Source organism: Neltuma alba, unplaced genomic scaffold, assembly GCF_004799145.2.
Source record: "Neltuma alba isolate B1F8T4 unplaced genomic scaffold, ASM479914v2 tig00005399_pilon, whole genome shotgun sequence".
Taxonomy (NCBI): Eukaryota; Viridiplantae; Streptophyta; class Magnoliopsida; order Fabales; family Fabaceae; genus Neltuma; species Neltuma alba.
In genome coordinates this window covers 77,231-90,466 of record NW_021634094.1, presented here as the reverse complement: position 1 = coordinate 90,466, position 13,236 = coordinate 77,231, and the positions used below count along the sequence as shown (strand labels likewise).

The window sequence follows — 13,236 nt, the reverse complement described above, 5'->3', positions numbered from 1 at the left end:
AATAATTAACAGTACTTCATATTTGTAATATAAAGGTTTTTTTTGCAGCGCGGCTATGTAACAGAGGCAGTAGTTAATAGGATCTTTAACCCTATCCTTTGGGATTTACGCTGCGTTCTCCTTCGTTCGTTTGGCTATTTTTAGCGCCAAGTTTGTTGGTTGGTTTGTTGGAGGCTCCGTGATCACCCTGGAGGCTCGCTTCTCTTTCCCTGCTCTTCTCCTTTCCATTCCCATTGCTCGTTCCCTCACTCCTCGCTTCCTTTCTCTCCTACTTTCCGATCCTAAAAGTTCGCACTTCTTCTTCCTTCATGGAAGCCATGTCTGTGACCTCTTCTTCCACTTCCTCCTTCTTGTCAATCTCACTCAACCCCACCGCCGCCTCAAAACCAACCTATTTCAGGCTTCAATCGCATCAGCCCTTATTCAAGCCTATCAAATGCATCCAATCCCATATCCCTCATTCAAACTCTGTGGAACCAAACCCTCGAAACTCTGCTTCTGGCTTTGGATGCTCTGCTGTCACTTTCTCGGCATCGCAAACCGCCGAGCTGGTTTCTTCGAAGCTTCAGTGCTTGGTCGATGAATTTCGAGGTTTGTCTGAGCCCATCGATCGCGTCAAGCGTCTGTTGCATTATGCGAATCTTCTTCCCCCTATGGAGGATTCAGCCCGCGTCGACTCGAATCGAGTCATGGGTTGCACTGCGCAGGTTTGGTTGGAAGTGAGAATCGACAGCGAAGGGAAGATGAGATTTGCGGCTGATAGTGACTCAGAAATCTCAAGGGGGTTTTGCTCATGCTTGGTTTGGATGCTCGACGGGTGCGTTGCAGAGGAGGTTTTGAAGGTGAAAACGGATGATTTGGTGGCTCTTAACGTTGGTTTACCTGGAAGTGAGCGTTCAAGAGTAAATACTTGGCATAACGTTCTGATTAGTATGCAGAAAAGAACAAAGCAACTGATAGCAGAGAGGGAAGGCAAACCGCCCTTTGAGCCTTTTCCCTCCTTGATCGTGGCTGCTGATGGAGTTCATCCTAAAGGTAGCTACGCCGAAGCTCAGGTTAGCAATATCTCGCCGACCTTTTAGTTCTCTCTGACTTGCGCTGTATATCTAGTCAACATTTTTTTTTTGAAAAATAATTTCTCAATGGGCATGATTAAAGTGAATTGAAATTCACAATAACAGCATCTTTTTTTGTATGAAGTTATATCAAGTGTCGACTGTTGATCATGTTCAATGGGCATAACTGTAAGCTTGAAACAAACAATTTGTTTCGTTTGCGGCGTGGCTTGGTTTTTATTTTAAAGAAACTGTTTGTCCACGTACACACAGGCGCAGAAACATGGACTGAAATTTTGGGTTAAATACGGCTACCATGGTAATACTCAGTGAGGACGATGGTGATTATCTACAATTGGGATAACTTCTTAACTTTCTGAATGATTTTCTCTTGTAAAATCTACTACTAGAACCCTTACAACTGTTGCCCGAGAAAGGTGGTATCTTTTCTAAATATGACTCTTCTAGCATAAAAAAAGCGAAGAAATGCCTCAATTCACAATTCTTGGCGGAATCATCTTATCTGTCCAAGGAAGATATGAGAGAACCGCTGTTAGTTTGTGCCTTTTTCTGTTGTAACAATCTGATGCGTGATGATTTTGTCTTCTTTCATGATTGTTAGTCAGTGGTGAACATTTAAATTTTGGTCTTCCTCTTGGTTATTTTCATTGACTTCCCAACTAAAACAACTTCTATTTAACAAGCTTTTGGAGAATTTACAATATCTCATTTACAAATGGGGAAAGATGCCTTGGAAGTTGAATTAATGTTATGCTTGCTTCTTCTGAAAGTTTCATGTTTCACAATGATGCCATGTAATCACAGGATAAGCTATAAGCCCGTTTACTACATCTGGGCAATCATGTTCATTGCACAGTAAACAGGCGTGGAATATTAACCTGACAGCATTAAATACCTAATTTCCTTCTAGCTTTCTTGCAGGCAAAATACCTTTCACCAGATGATTTAAAGATTAATGAACTTGCCAGTGTGCTCAAGGAGAAGAAAATTGGCGTTGTTGCACACTTCTACATGGATCCTGAAGTTCAAGGCATCTTAACTGCTGCTCAGGAGCAGTGGCCTCATATCCATATATCTGACTCATTAGTCATGGCAGATTCAGCTGTCAAAATGGCAAAAGCTGGGTGCCAATTCATAACAGTGTTAGGTGTGGATTTTATGTCAGAAAACGTGCGTGCTATCCTTGACCAAGCTGGTTTTGGCGAGGTATGCCTTTCTATTGTATTTTCTTAGTTTTGAACCTAGCCATCGGTTAAGGTAATGCAGAGGTGATGCTGACATGTGAAGCTTGTCTAAAAAGAACTCTATATTGCACTTCCCTCGTAACGTTGGTGCATAGCTTGTATTACCCATTTCCCATGTGTTACAAGAAAAGATATTGAATAAGTTCAGTATTGGCGCAACATATTAGTCGGTAATCCTTGAAATTCTTCTCTTTGGGAATTACATGCAGGTTGGTGTGTATAGGATGTCAAATGAACGTATTGGTTGCTCTCTGGCTGATGCTGCTGCCACTCCTACGTATATGAAATATCTCGATGCAGCTTCTAGTTCTCCTCCTTCTTTGCATGTTATATACATTAATACTAAGTTAGAGACAAAAGCATATGCTCATGAGCTTGTGCCAACAATAACCTGTACTTCGTCAAATGTTGTCCAGACTATTCTACAGGTTAGTAGGATACAAACTCTTGATATTGCTCTTTGGCTTTGTAATCTCAAATGGATGCATCATGTGATGAGCACCAAAGAGCCCTTTTTTATTCTTTTATTTATGTGTATGTAGCTCTCGTTTTGTGCAGGCTTTTGCTCAAATACCTGCTTTGAACATATGGTATGGACCTGATTCCTACATGGGTGCAAATATCAAAGAGCTGTTCCAGCAGATGACAGAAATGACTGATGAAGAGATTGCTGAGCTACATCCAGAGCACAATCGAGACTCTATTAGATTGCTACTACCCCGACTGCACTATTATCAGGTAAGATCTTTTAGAAATATTTGAAAAGCTAAGATACAGTTGAGTTTGTATGCATTTGGATTGGAAGTGATTATATGAACCGTCTTCATGCTCATCCTTCAACTGTTTATGGCTAACTCCGAGCTTTCCCCCCTCACTTCTTTTGATGCTTGACAATGACGACACCTTGATTGATATTTCCATTCATATTCTATATTTTCCTTTCCTCCCATTTTCTAACTTCCAGCTATTGGGACTTCGTTATGTTTTTCTTTTCGAGTTCAGATCTTAATTTTTGACGCATGACTTGTAGAAATTTTCCATTCTACCAATTTTACACGAGATTTTTCCTGTAATGCTTGAATATCACTTTTGGTTCACCAATTTTACTCTTGAGATTTTTCCTGTAATGCTTGAATATCGCTTTTGGTTCATTTCCCCTTTTTCAAGAGGACTTGAATGTATAGCTAACTTGCCATTTTCATCAACATGTTCTTTTGTGTTTTTCCTAGTTCTAACCATTCTAGTTCTATATTATTCATTTCCTTACTATGGACTCCTGATGTCAGGATGGAACATGCATTGTACATCATCTTTTGGGCATGAAGTAGTGAAAAAGATAAAAGAAATGTATTGTGACGCATTCCTTACTGCACATCTTGAGGTCCCTGGAGAAATGTTTTCCCTGGCTATGGAAGCAAAAAGAAGGGGAATGGGCGTGGTTGGCTCCACCCAGAACATCTTAGATTTCATAAAGGAGAGGGTTCGAGAAGCATTAGATAGAAATGTAAATGATCATCTCCAATTTGTTTTAGGAACAGAATCTGGGATGATAACTTCAATTGTGGCAGCAGTACGTAATTTGTTAGAGCCTACAAAATCATCTTCTCCAGGAGCAAAAATTACTGTTGAAATCGTCTTTCCAGTTTCATCAGACTCAATTTCAAGAACTTCCTCAAGTTCGACCTCAAGCCCACAATCCATTGCGAGTGATATTGTACTTCCTGTTGTACCTGGAGTAGCGAGCGGGGAGGGTTGTTCCATTCATGGTGGCTGTGCGTCCTGTCCATACATGAAGGTAGGACTCGCCGCTTTGTCTAGCAGAGTACTTTATCTGCTTAGATATTACTTTCTCCATGAACGACAAATTTTAAAAACTGATTTACAGTTGGGTTAATAACTGCAATCTGCAAGTAATTGAGAACTGTAGTTATAAAGGTTGGTCATCGGGGAATGGCTTGAGCATCCAAACTATAATATATCAATGTTCAAATATTATTTGTAAGAGGAGTCTTCTGATGTTTCTTTTTAATTTTCCAGATGAATTCTCTTGATTCACTTCTAAAAGTTTGCCATCACCTCCCTGATGAGAAAGCTGACCTTTCTGAGTACAAGGCAGACCGATTTACATTGCAGACTCCAAATGGGAAATCAGTAGCAGATATTGGATGTGAGCCAATTTTGCACATGAGGAACTTCCAGGTTAGTTTTCTTTAAGGGGGAAATCTTTTTCTTGTTGATGTGAGACAATATACTGTTAGATTCACCTTCGGATGCTTCCACAGGCTACTAAAAAGCTTCCGGAGAAGCTAGTCAGTCAGATTCTTGATTCCTAAGACAGTGGAGGGTTGAGGTCAAAAAGATGAGAAGGAGGTGGAGGTGAAGACAGAAGCATGTGCTGCTAATTAACTTGTAAACAATCCTCAATGGAAACATATTCTAGGACCGTGCGAGGATTTTTCTTAAAGCGTGGTTGCTACAACCAGAATCTGTTGTATGATAATTATGTTTCATGTGGGAAGGTTCTTAAATTGCTTACTTACAATGGTCACGAAATATAGTTTGCTTGCTATCAGATAAAAAGGAATGTAATAAAATTTTTGGTTTCTATCCCTCGCCTCTCCTCTCCATGATTGAAATGTTAGTACTGTGCAGGCGTCTGGCATCATGTTTTTCTTTTTGTTTTTGAAAGTTAGAAGTGCTTCCTTAATAACTTGGAGGCTTCAAATGCAGCAGAACTGAATCGTCCGATACTCAGCTGTTGCATACCGAAAAGAACCGATCGGTTCACTGAAGTGAGGCATGGCTGACCAATGGCTCATGAATTTCTCTCAGCAATCAATGCACAGAAAAGATGGAAATCTCATCATTTACTTTGACAGGTTTAAATGAATCACTTTTTAAGCTGGAAATGGAACCTCTCCATAATTTTTTGGGGAAATTTCACTGTAGGACCGCAGAAGGTAAATAATCTCAAAGAGCTCCCAAAACTTTCTGAAACCTCACTGCAGGACCAAGGGACCAATTTGATATTAATTTTTAGAGTGAGATTACAATAATGCCCCTCCCTTTTTATTTTATTAAAAATAAATATTTACCGGAGTTACTGTTCCGGCCACCGGAGGTCGGAGGTCCGGCCACCGGCGCTCAGGTGGCCGCCGTCGGGGTCCGGTCACCGGTGGCCGGAACAGTAACTCCGGCGGGACCTCCGGTGGCCGGAGTTTTTTTGTTTAAAACAAAGTGGCCAAGGGAGGGTTTGAACCCAGGACCCCTTGGCACACCAAAAGACTTGTAACCACCAAGCCAACCAACCCATTCAATCATAAAATGCAAATAAAACTACATATAACAAAATAAACGCAACAGTCCAAATGTAAGTGAACAAGTGAAATTAGACGATTTACAAGTGGAATTCAGAAATTTGCAACAAAAGTTAGGCAATTTACAAATAACATAATAGAAGTCATAACCCAAAATGCAAGTGTTTAAGTGCAAATGAGCAAGTGAAATTTGAAGATTTACAATAAAAGTTTATGGATTTACAACCCAAATTTGGTAAACACAAGAGAATTCACAACCCAAAATGTAAGTGTTTGAGTGTAAGTGAACAAGTGAAATTAGACGATTTACAAGTGGAATTCAAAAATTTACAACAAAAATTAGGCAATTTACAAATAACATAATAGAAGTCATAACCCCAAATGCAAGTGTTTAAGTGCAAATGAGCAAGTGAAATTTGAAGATTTACAATAAAATTTTATGGATTTACAACCCAAATTTGATAAACACAAGAGAATTCACAACCCAAAATGTAAGTGTTTGAGTATAAGTGAACAAGTGAAATTAGACAATTTACAAGTTGAATTCAGAAATTTACAACAAAAATTAGGCAATTTACAAATAACATAATAGAAGTCATAACCCCAAATGCAAGTGTTTAAGTGCAAATGAGCAAGTGAAATTGTCGAATTTCACTTGCAAATCTATAAACTTTTGTTGTAAATCTTCAAATTTTATTTGCTCATTTATACTTAAACACTTGTATTTGGGATTGTGAGTTCCATTATGTTATTTGTAAATTGCCTAATTTTTGTTGTAAATTTTTGAATTCCACTTGTAAATCGTCTAATTTCACTTGTTCACTTACACTCAAACACTTACATTTTGGGTTGTGAATTCTCTTGTGTTTACCAAATTTGGGTTGTAAATCCATAAACTTTTATTGTAAATCTTCAAATTTCACTTGCTCATTTGCACTTAAACACTTGCATTTTGGGTTATGACTTCTATTATGTTATTTGTAAATTGCCTAACTTTTGTTGCAAATTTCTGAATTCCACTTGTAAATCATCTAATTTCACTTGTTCACTTACATTTGAACTGTTGCGTTTATTTTGTTATATGTAGTTTTATTTACATTTTATAATTGAATGGGTTGCTTGGCTTGATGGTTACAAGTCTTTTGGTGTGCCAAGGGGTCCTGGGTTCAAACCCTCCCTTGGCCACTTTGTTTTAAATAAAAAAACTCCGGCCACCGGAGGTCCCGCCGGAGTTACTGTTCCGGCCACCGGTGACCGGACCCCGACGGCGGCCACCTGAGCGCCGGTGGCCGGACCTCCGACCTCCGATGGCCGGAACAGTAACTCCGGTAAATATTTATTTTTTAATAAAATAAAAAGGGAGGGCATTATTGTAATCTCACTCTAAAAATTAATATCAAATTGGTCCTTGGTCCTGCAGTGAGGTTTCAGAAAGTTTTGGGGGCTCTTTGATATTAATTGTCTTCTGCGGTCCTACAGTGAAATTTTCCCTAATTTTTTTTCAAGTCAGTAGGCTATATTATTGTCAACTGATAAACAAGGTAGAGAAACCTGGATTCAGCCATTCAGGAGGGTAATGAGAATTCTAGTTTCTTTCATGCTACTCTTTTGAAAAGTAGAAGGCAAGGCAATAATATATATGTATATGTATATGTATATATGCAGTTTGCTGATGAAGATCACAGAATAACAGAGAAACCGACCATTATAAATCATGCAATGGATTACTACCCCAAAAAAAAAAAAATTATCCTCGAAGTCTACTATTCCTGGAGACAAAAATGTAACCGAGACTACTGGACCTCGTATATTTGTGTGATGAGAAAATTAAATATGAAATTTTTACGATATCCTTGTACTTAATTTTTCAGTCTAGAGTTATGGGTAATTTTTTCTTTGGATTGTACTATCTTTGAATCATATAGTTACCAACTTGCTTATCAAAATAAGCTGTGAAAACAATTTTTTAATACATTCCTTATGTTTACCTTAAGGATCTCTCAACAACTCTCCCTTTATTTTAATTAAAATATATATTTAAATTGTAAACAAATTGATCCTAAGGATTCACTCGAACACTACGATACCGTGTCTGAAATCATGCCATACTCGACTCGACCATAAGTACATGCATATGTTTTAAGTTAGCCAGTGCTACGTAACAAAATTCTATCGTTTTATTCCAACAAAAAGGAAAAGAACAAAAAACCAAACTACAAAACAATATCTTTATATTCTGGTTTTGAAGGCAAGGGGGAGCAACAAGACGTGAAAACTGAGAAACAGATCATTCCTCAGCTAAACAACACCCCATCGCTAAAGACATAAATTCCCACCCAAGCCGGCCGGCCTCGAAACATCCTTCAATTGCCAGGTAAAACCTATCGATGATTCCTATGTATATTTATCCCCATATATATTCTCCATCTTCTGGACCTGTGATTGCGATCTCACATAAATAAAGAATCACATACACCTTTGCTAATAGTACAGTACGCACCTCGTATAGCTCTGCATGTGTTGAATCCGTACATATATATGGAGCGAAGGCTTGACAAAGAGGGTAAAGGAGGATCAGTAATGCTGCAAAAGAAGTTGGCGGAGACGCGGCGGAAGTCGCAGCCGGTGCCGGACCTCAGCGACTTCATGACGGACATGTTTTTTGGGACAGTTGACAAGGACAAGAAAAGCTATGACCTTACTGGTGGAGCCGGAGGGGGCAGTGTATTGTCGGAAAACGACGACGATGTTGGATTTGACGACAGCACGAGAAGCAACAGCAGCAGGATGACAGAGGAGTGGTTGGAAGAGGCGCGGCACGTGGTGGCGGCGTCTCCAACACGATGCGACTCACCTCGTCGTCTTGTTGGATCCCCAAGGTTTGCGGCCACTGCACAAGGAACGCCACCGGCGGCTTTTCGGTTTTTAGATAGAAGAGACCCTCTTTCCAGGTCCGCCAGAAGGTACGTCTGTGTAGAAGATACAATTTTGAATTTACTTATATACATAGCTATTGCAGCCAGCTCCGTAATGACCAAAGTTACAAGTTCCCTTTTGGTCAACTGCATATTTCCCCATTATATACATAAAATATTATAATTATAAATAGATAAAAAATAAATATAAAAACAAATTACGGACATTTAATACAATTTTTAGCCTTTAGATTATGGTCAAATGGCAAATTGGCCTGGTAAGTTTTCTGTCCCGTGGAATTGGTATCTTGGATATTAGATTGTGATTGCTGTAATGTTCCTTCGAATTAGTTTTAGAAATGGTGCAATTTAATCAATATTGACCATAATCATGAACAATTGTGGGAATTAGAGGCAATTTTGCCTTCAGAAAGAATAATTAGTTTCCTAAACTTTGGATTAACGCAATATTTTAATGTAAAATTTATATATTAGTAAAGAACATTGATTAAAAAGAAAAAGTGGATTTGAGTGAAACAGGAACAGAGCAGGGGAAGGGTTCGGTGGGGAGATCCTCTCGAAAACAGCTAAACACAGCCGAAACAAATCCGACACGTTATTCACTACCAAACCCTCCTCCTCGTTTGAGGATGATGGATCCCCTGCTACGGCGGTCCACAGGTGGTTCTCCAACATCCTCAAACCCTCCAATCCTACCATATCTTCAGACCCTTGTTCCGCCCCCGAACCCAGCAGATCATCCTCCCCTTTCCCGCCTCGTCGTTCCTTCCACCGCAAGTCTCGATTCCAGACCGACCCTTCTGTTCCTCCCCCACAGGCTGACCAAGTCCTTTCCCGCCGGACCTTTAGGACTTTCGCGCCTTCGCCGGAGCCTTCTACTCTCTCACCGCCCAAGAATGTCGTCGAACCTGCCGTCGGCCGGACGTTCTCCTCGCCGAACTCTTTGCCACTGTCTCCCCCCAGAAATCCTGTCCAGTCGGCTCACCGGAGAATGTTGTTGTCGTCCACCTGTTCGCTGGAGAAAATTGCGCCCGGGACGGATGCTTATGGACGGTCCAAGAAGGGAGAGAGAACCGTAGATCATTCTCTCAATCGTTTTCTTGAAGAGCAGCGGATTTTAATTCAGAAAGTGATGAACATGGAGCTCAATGCAAAGACCACAATTGTGCTCTCTGGGCCTTCTAACAGTTAAGTCTCACCTCCCCCTTGTCAATATATGTTATCCCTGCTACAAAATATTGGTACTTTCTATACTACTGGAGTCCTTAACGTGGGACATTTCAATCTTGTGCAAGCTTGTTTTATCAAATATGTTTGAAATACCTATCTCTAATTTTAAATCAATGGGAGTACGACACGTGCTAAGGGGAATGTGTGAAGTGGCGTTTAGGCTACAGAAAGTTTCAATTTTATTGCTGTGAAATGTGAAGGTTTAATGAATTAGTTTATGATTTCTGAAGTTGGAAGGTTGGTTGCAAGTGACATATGGGTGTCTTTGTATCTTTTTTGACGACATATGCTTTACCTGCATGAATTAATGTGGAAAAAAAGGCTTAGTAATTCAATTTGTGTAGTGCAGGTATAGCATCAATGGTGGCTGCCATATGTTATGCCTGGCTGTTGTGGTATAGGCAAAGGGAGAAAGATGATGGAGGAGACAATGTGGTAGTTCCTGTTATGAATGTGAGGCGAAGTTCCATGTTGAAGCTAAGGCAGGCTGCTTGGCTCTTTTTCCATGCTGGCCTTGACGCTACCTCATTGCTTTTTGCTGACGAGGTGAGATTTTTGTTATGTTCATACTAAAAATCAATTTAGATGGGACAGGTGTAATTCTTTTTTGCATGTTCAATTGTTGACAATGTCTGATAATCAATTATGCATTTATCCAATGCTCTACTGGCGAACAAGGGTGTCCTTGCAATACTTGACAACCTTTCAGCGTACCCATATCCCAAAATGCTTGCATATAAATGGCCTTACAAGTTATTTGCCTTCACATAAAAGTTGAAAAGCCAAGTTCAATTGAAATATTCTTCTAATATTATGATTTATGGGGAAAAACTGAAGTTCTCCCTCATGAATCATGATTGTCTATCTACTTGGTACGTTGATGTTGTATAAATAAATAGTAGGTTTCACCAGAAAAAAAAAAAGTAGGTTAGATGAGCTTTGTATTGGTTGCTAATTTGTTCTGCAAACTTGTTTGCAGGTGGACTTGGAAGACCGTATGGTGTCTGGTCGACTGACCATCCATGTGGTTGGACAAGATATCCTAAGTGCTACTGGCGAGGTATCAAATTTTAAGAACAAGTGCGACCCCAAAGTTATGCGCAATAAAGCTTGGTACTGAGTTTTATATATGATTTTATCTTTATTTTGTTCCTTTAGGTTGGGTCTATGTGTACCATTCTTACTGATAATTATTGTGAAGATGCCTATGATCTACTTCGAGACCCTGTGCTGCAGAACCTTCTGGTAATTTGATGAAATAATGTTAAGTTCTTTTTGGTGATATGAAATCATCTCTCTTGCTATTTCAAGAAGTGATCTGGGAAATATTTAAGTACTATAAGACTGAATAGTCTCTTCCCACGTGTAAATTTGCAGCTTTCTGGCATTCTGCTGGACACTCAGAATCTGAAGGCATCAGCTTCATCATCTATGACAAGAGATTCAGAAGCTGTCCAGTTGTTACTGGTTGGCTCAGCCCCAAACTACAGATTTACTTTATTTGATCAACGTGAGGTTCATTGTTCTCCTTATTGAAATTTATATGCAGGAAGTTCATCAATTATCTGTTTTGTTCTATCAATTTGTTTTGGTTTTTTACCAGTGATGCAAGATCAAAACGCTTGTTCTTTTATTGAAGCGTTACACCAGAACTACGGGAAACCTTCCGATGGAAGTAAGTATCTATATTGAGCTGGGCTTGTGAAAGTAAGTGATTATCTGGCATCTTTAACTGAGCACCATGTCAAAAACTTTTGTGGCTAACCTAACATCTGCAGTGGTGAGAACTATGATCTAATTTGTATATATTGGTCTTAGCAAGTCGAATTTAAAGATTTTCAGGGGAAAGGCTGGATGATGGTTTTGATAGGTTAACTGAAGTGAGAAGAATTGCTATGGACATGTTTTCTTGGAATGGGTTCCATTTTCTTAGAACTAATCATGTTGATAATTGCATTGACAGTTGTCTTCATCCTCAAATCTGTATTGATGGTTACATTTAAGGTGATAGTGACAAATACAACGACAGTTACATTTATAGTTACATTTGTGGTAAAGGCAAAAATATTAGTGAAAGGGGGGATTCCAGTATAATAAGTTGCACGAATGCTAAAAGTGATAGTGATTTAACTAGAAGAGAAAGTTCTAATGATCTAGAGGAAACTAAGAATATCATACAAGGCAACACATGCTAAATAATAACTAACTCCCAATATTCGGCCTCAAGAGTAACAATGTGACCAGACTTCTTTATATACATGGATCTGGAATATTATTCTTTATCTGGATTGGCATTTTGAGATATATCTTGGACCTCATAGGATCATACCCTTCATTATGAGAGTAAGAGTATCATTATTTGTAGTTGGATGGTGACTTCTTTGTATAGTATATAGTTTGATGAGTGAATTATACCATTCATATCCCATGAATAATGCAACTTACTGTAGGTCATGTATTTTATGTTGATTTGATTTGTGGCTGCTTTCATTCGTAACCGCTGATGGGTAACATTACTGTGCTTTACCAGATCATTCCTTGCGGAGTTCCTGTGCTTTTACAGGTGATCAAGATTGTGAAGGAAACACAGAGCAAAGAGTTCGAGAGAGGAAGTTGGCCATTGTATCCGATCATGAAGTGGTCATACCTAATCCAGAAAAGAATTCTACTGATACAAGAGGTGCCACAACTAACAAGGTTTCTCCACAACCAGGTGTATATCAGTTTCTTTTCTCCTTTCCGTAGACGTTACCATCTTATTTCAGACATCTTGTATTAATAATTGGATAGGCTAGGTGTCAATAACTATTAAGCTTATCTTTGTTAGCAATGGAGGCGTACATAGATTGTTAGTAACAGCAGTGTACGCGGACTGGATCTCATCTTATGTTCAAAACTCGTTTCTGTTTTAATTGGGTTTGACAAACGCCATATCTATATATCTTTGTCTTAAATATAAAATTGGTGACTTTTTGTTGCAGCCAAACTTATTTCGCCACCTGTGGAATCACCTACCCCTGCACCAGCACGCACAGAGAAGGAAGCTTCCCGTGAAAAGAGCAAATTCTTCCTGGCAAGGTGGTTTGGTTTTGGTTCAAAATGAGCAGACTTCCTCCTTCGTTTTGTTTATATTGACTCAAAATTTTCATAGTAGAACAGAAATCAAGTTAGAAGTGTATATATGAATTTTTACTTGGATGCTTGGTATATGGACACTACTAGGCAAGCGTGTACATATCAGTGTAAAAGTTCCTTTCTTTCTTCATTTTTTTCTCTCCAAATTATTCATTACTTTCATACTCATCAATAATAATGCCATTTACTTTGGATTCTTTGAATCATTCACCGAAACCCTATTATTGTTGGTTTTGTGAGAGGGAATAATCCTTCTTTGGTCAAATTGTTTTAACTGCTTCCGAAAGAAACAACTGGG

The 13,236-nt window shown here is 39.1% G+C and overlaps 2 protein-coding genes across 3 annotated transcripts; both read left to right on the top strand.

Moving 5' to 3' along the window:
• Positions 1-154: 154 nt before the first annotated feature.
• On the top strand, positions 155-4,933 carry LOC114747649 (quinolinate synthase, chloroplastic-like). The gene is given in 8 exon segments (XM_028935998.1): positions 155-1,055; positions 1,998-2,282; positions 2,530-2,748; positions 2,879-3,058; positions 3,607-3,628; positions 3,631-4,115; positions 4,358-4,519; positions 4,603-4,933. Coding segments are annotated over 8 exon segments (2,151 nt in total). The 5' UTR covers positions 155-308; the 3' UTR covers positions 4,654-4,933.
• Positions 4,934-8,005: 3,072 nt separating this feature from the next.
• On the top strand, positions 8,006-13,141 carry LOC114747650 (uncharacterized). Of its 2 annotated transcripts, none has more exons than XM_028936000.1 (9): positions 8,006-8,600; positions 9,093-9,760; positions 10,153-10,349; positions 10,783-10,863; positions 10,962-11,048; positions 11,181-11,313; positions 11,407-11,478; positions 12,367-12,516; positions 12,785-13,141. In XM_028936000.1, the coding sequence occupies exons 1-9, from the start codon at positions 8,176-8,178 to the stop codon at positions 12,904-12,906; spliced, it is 1,935 nt and encodes a 644-aa protein (XP_028791833.1). In that variant the 5' UTR covers positions 8,006-8,175; the 3' UTR covers positions 12,907-13,141. The 2 variants fall into 2 exon arrangements, with proteins under 2 accessions (XP_028791833.1, XP_028791832.1); XM_028935999.1 differs by having other exon boundaries at positions 8,007-8,600; positions 12,334-12,516.
• Positions 13,142-13,236: the final 95 nt, after the last annotated feature.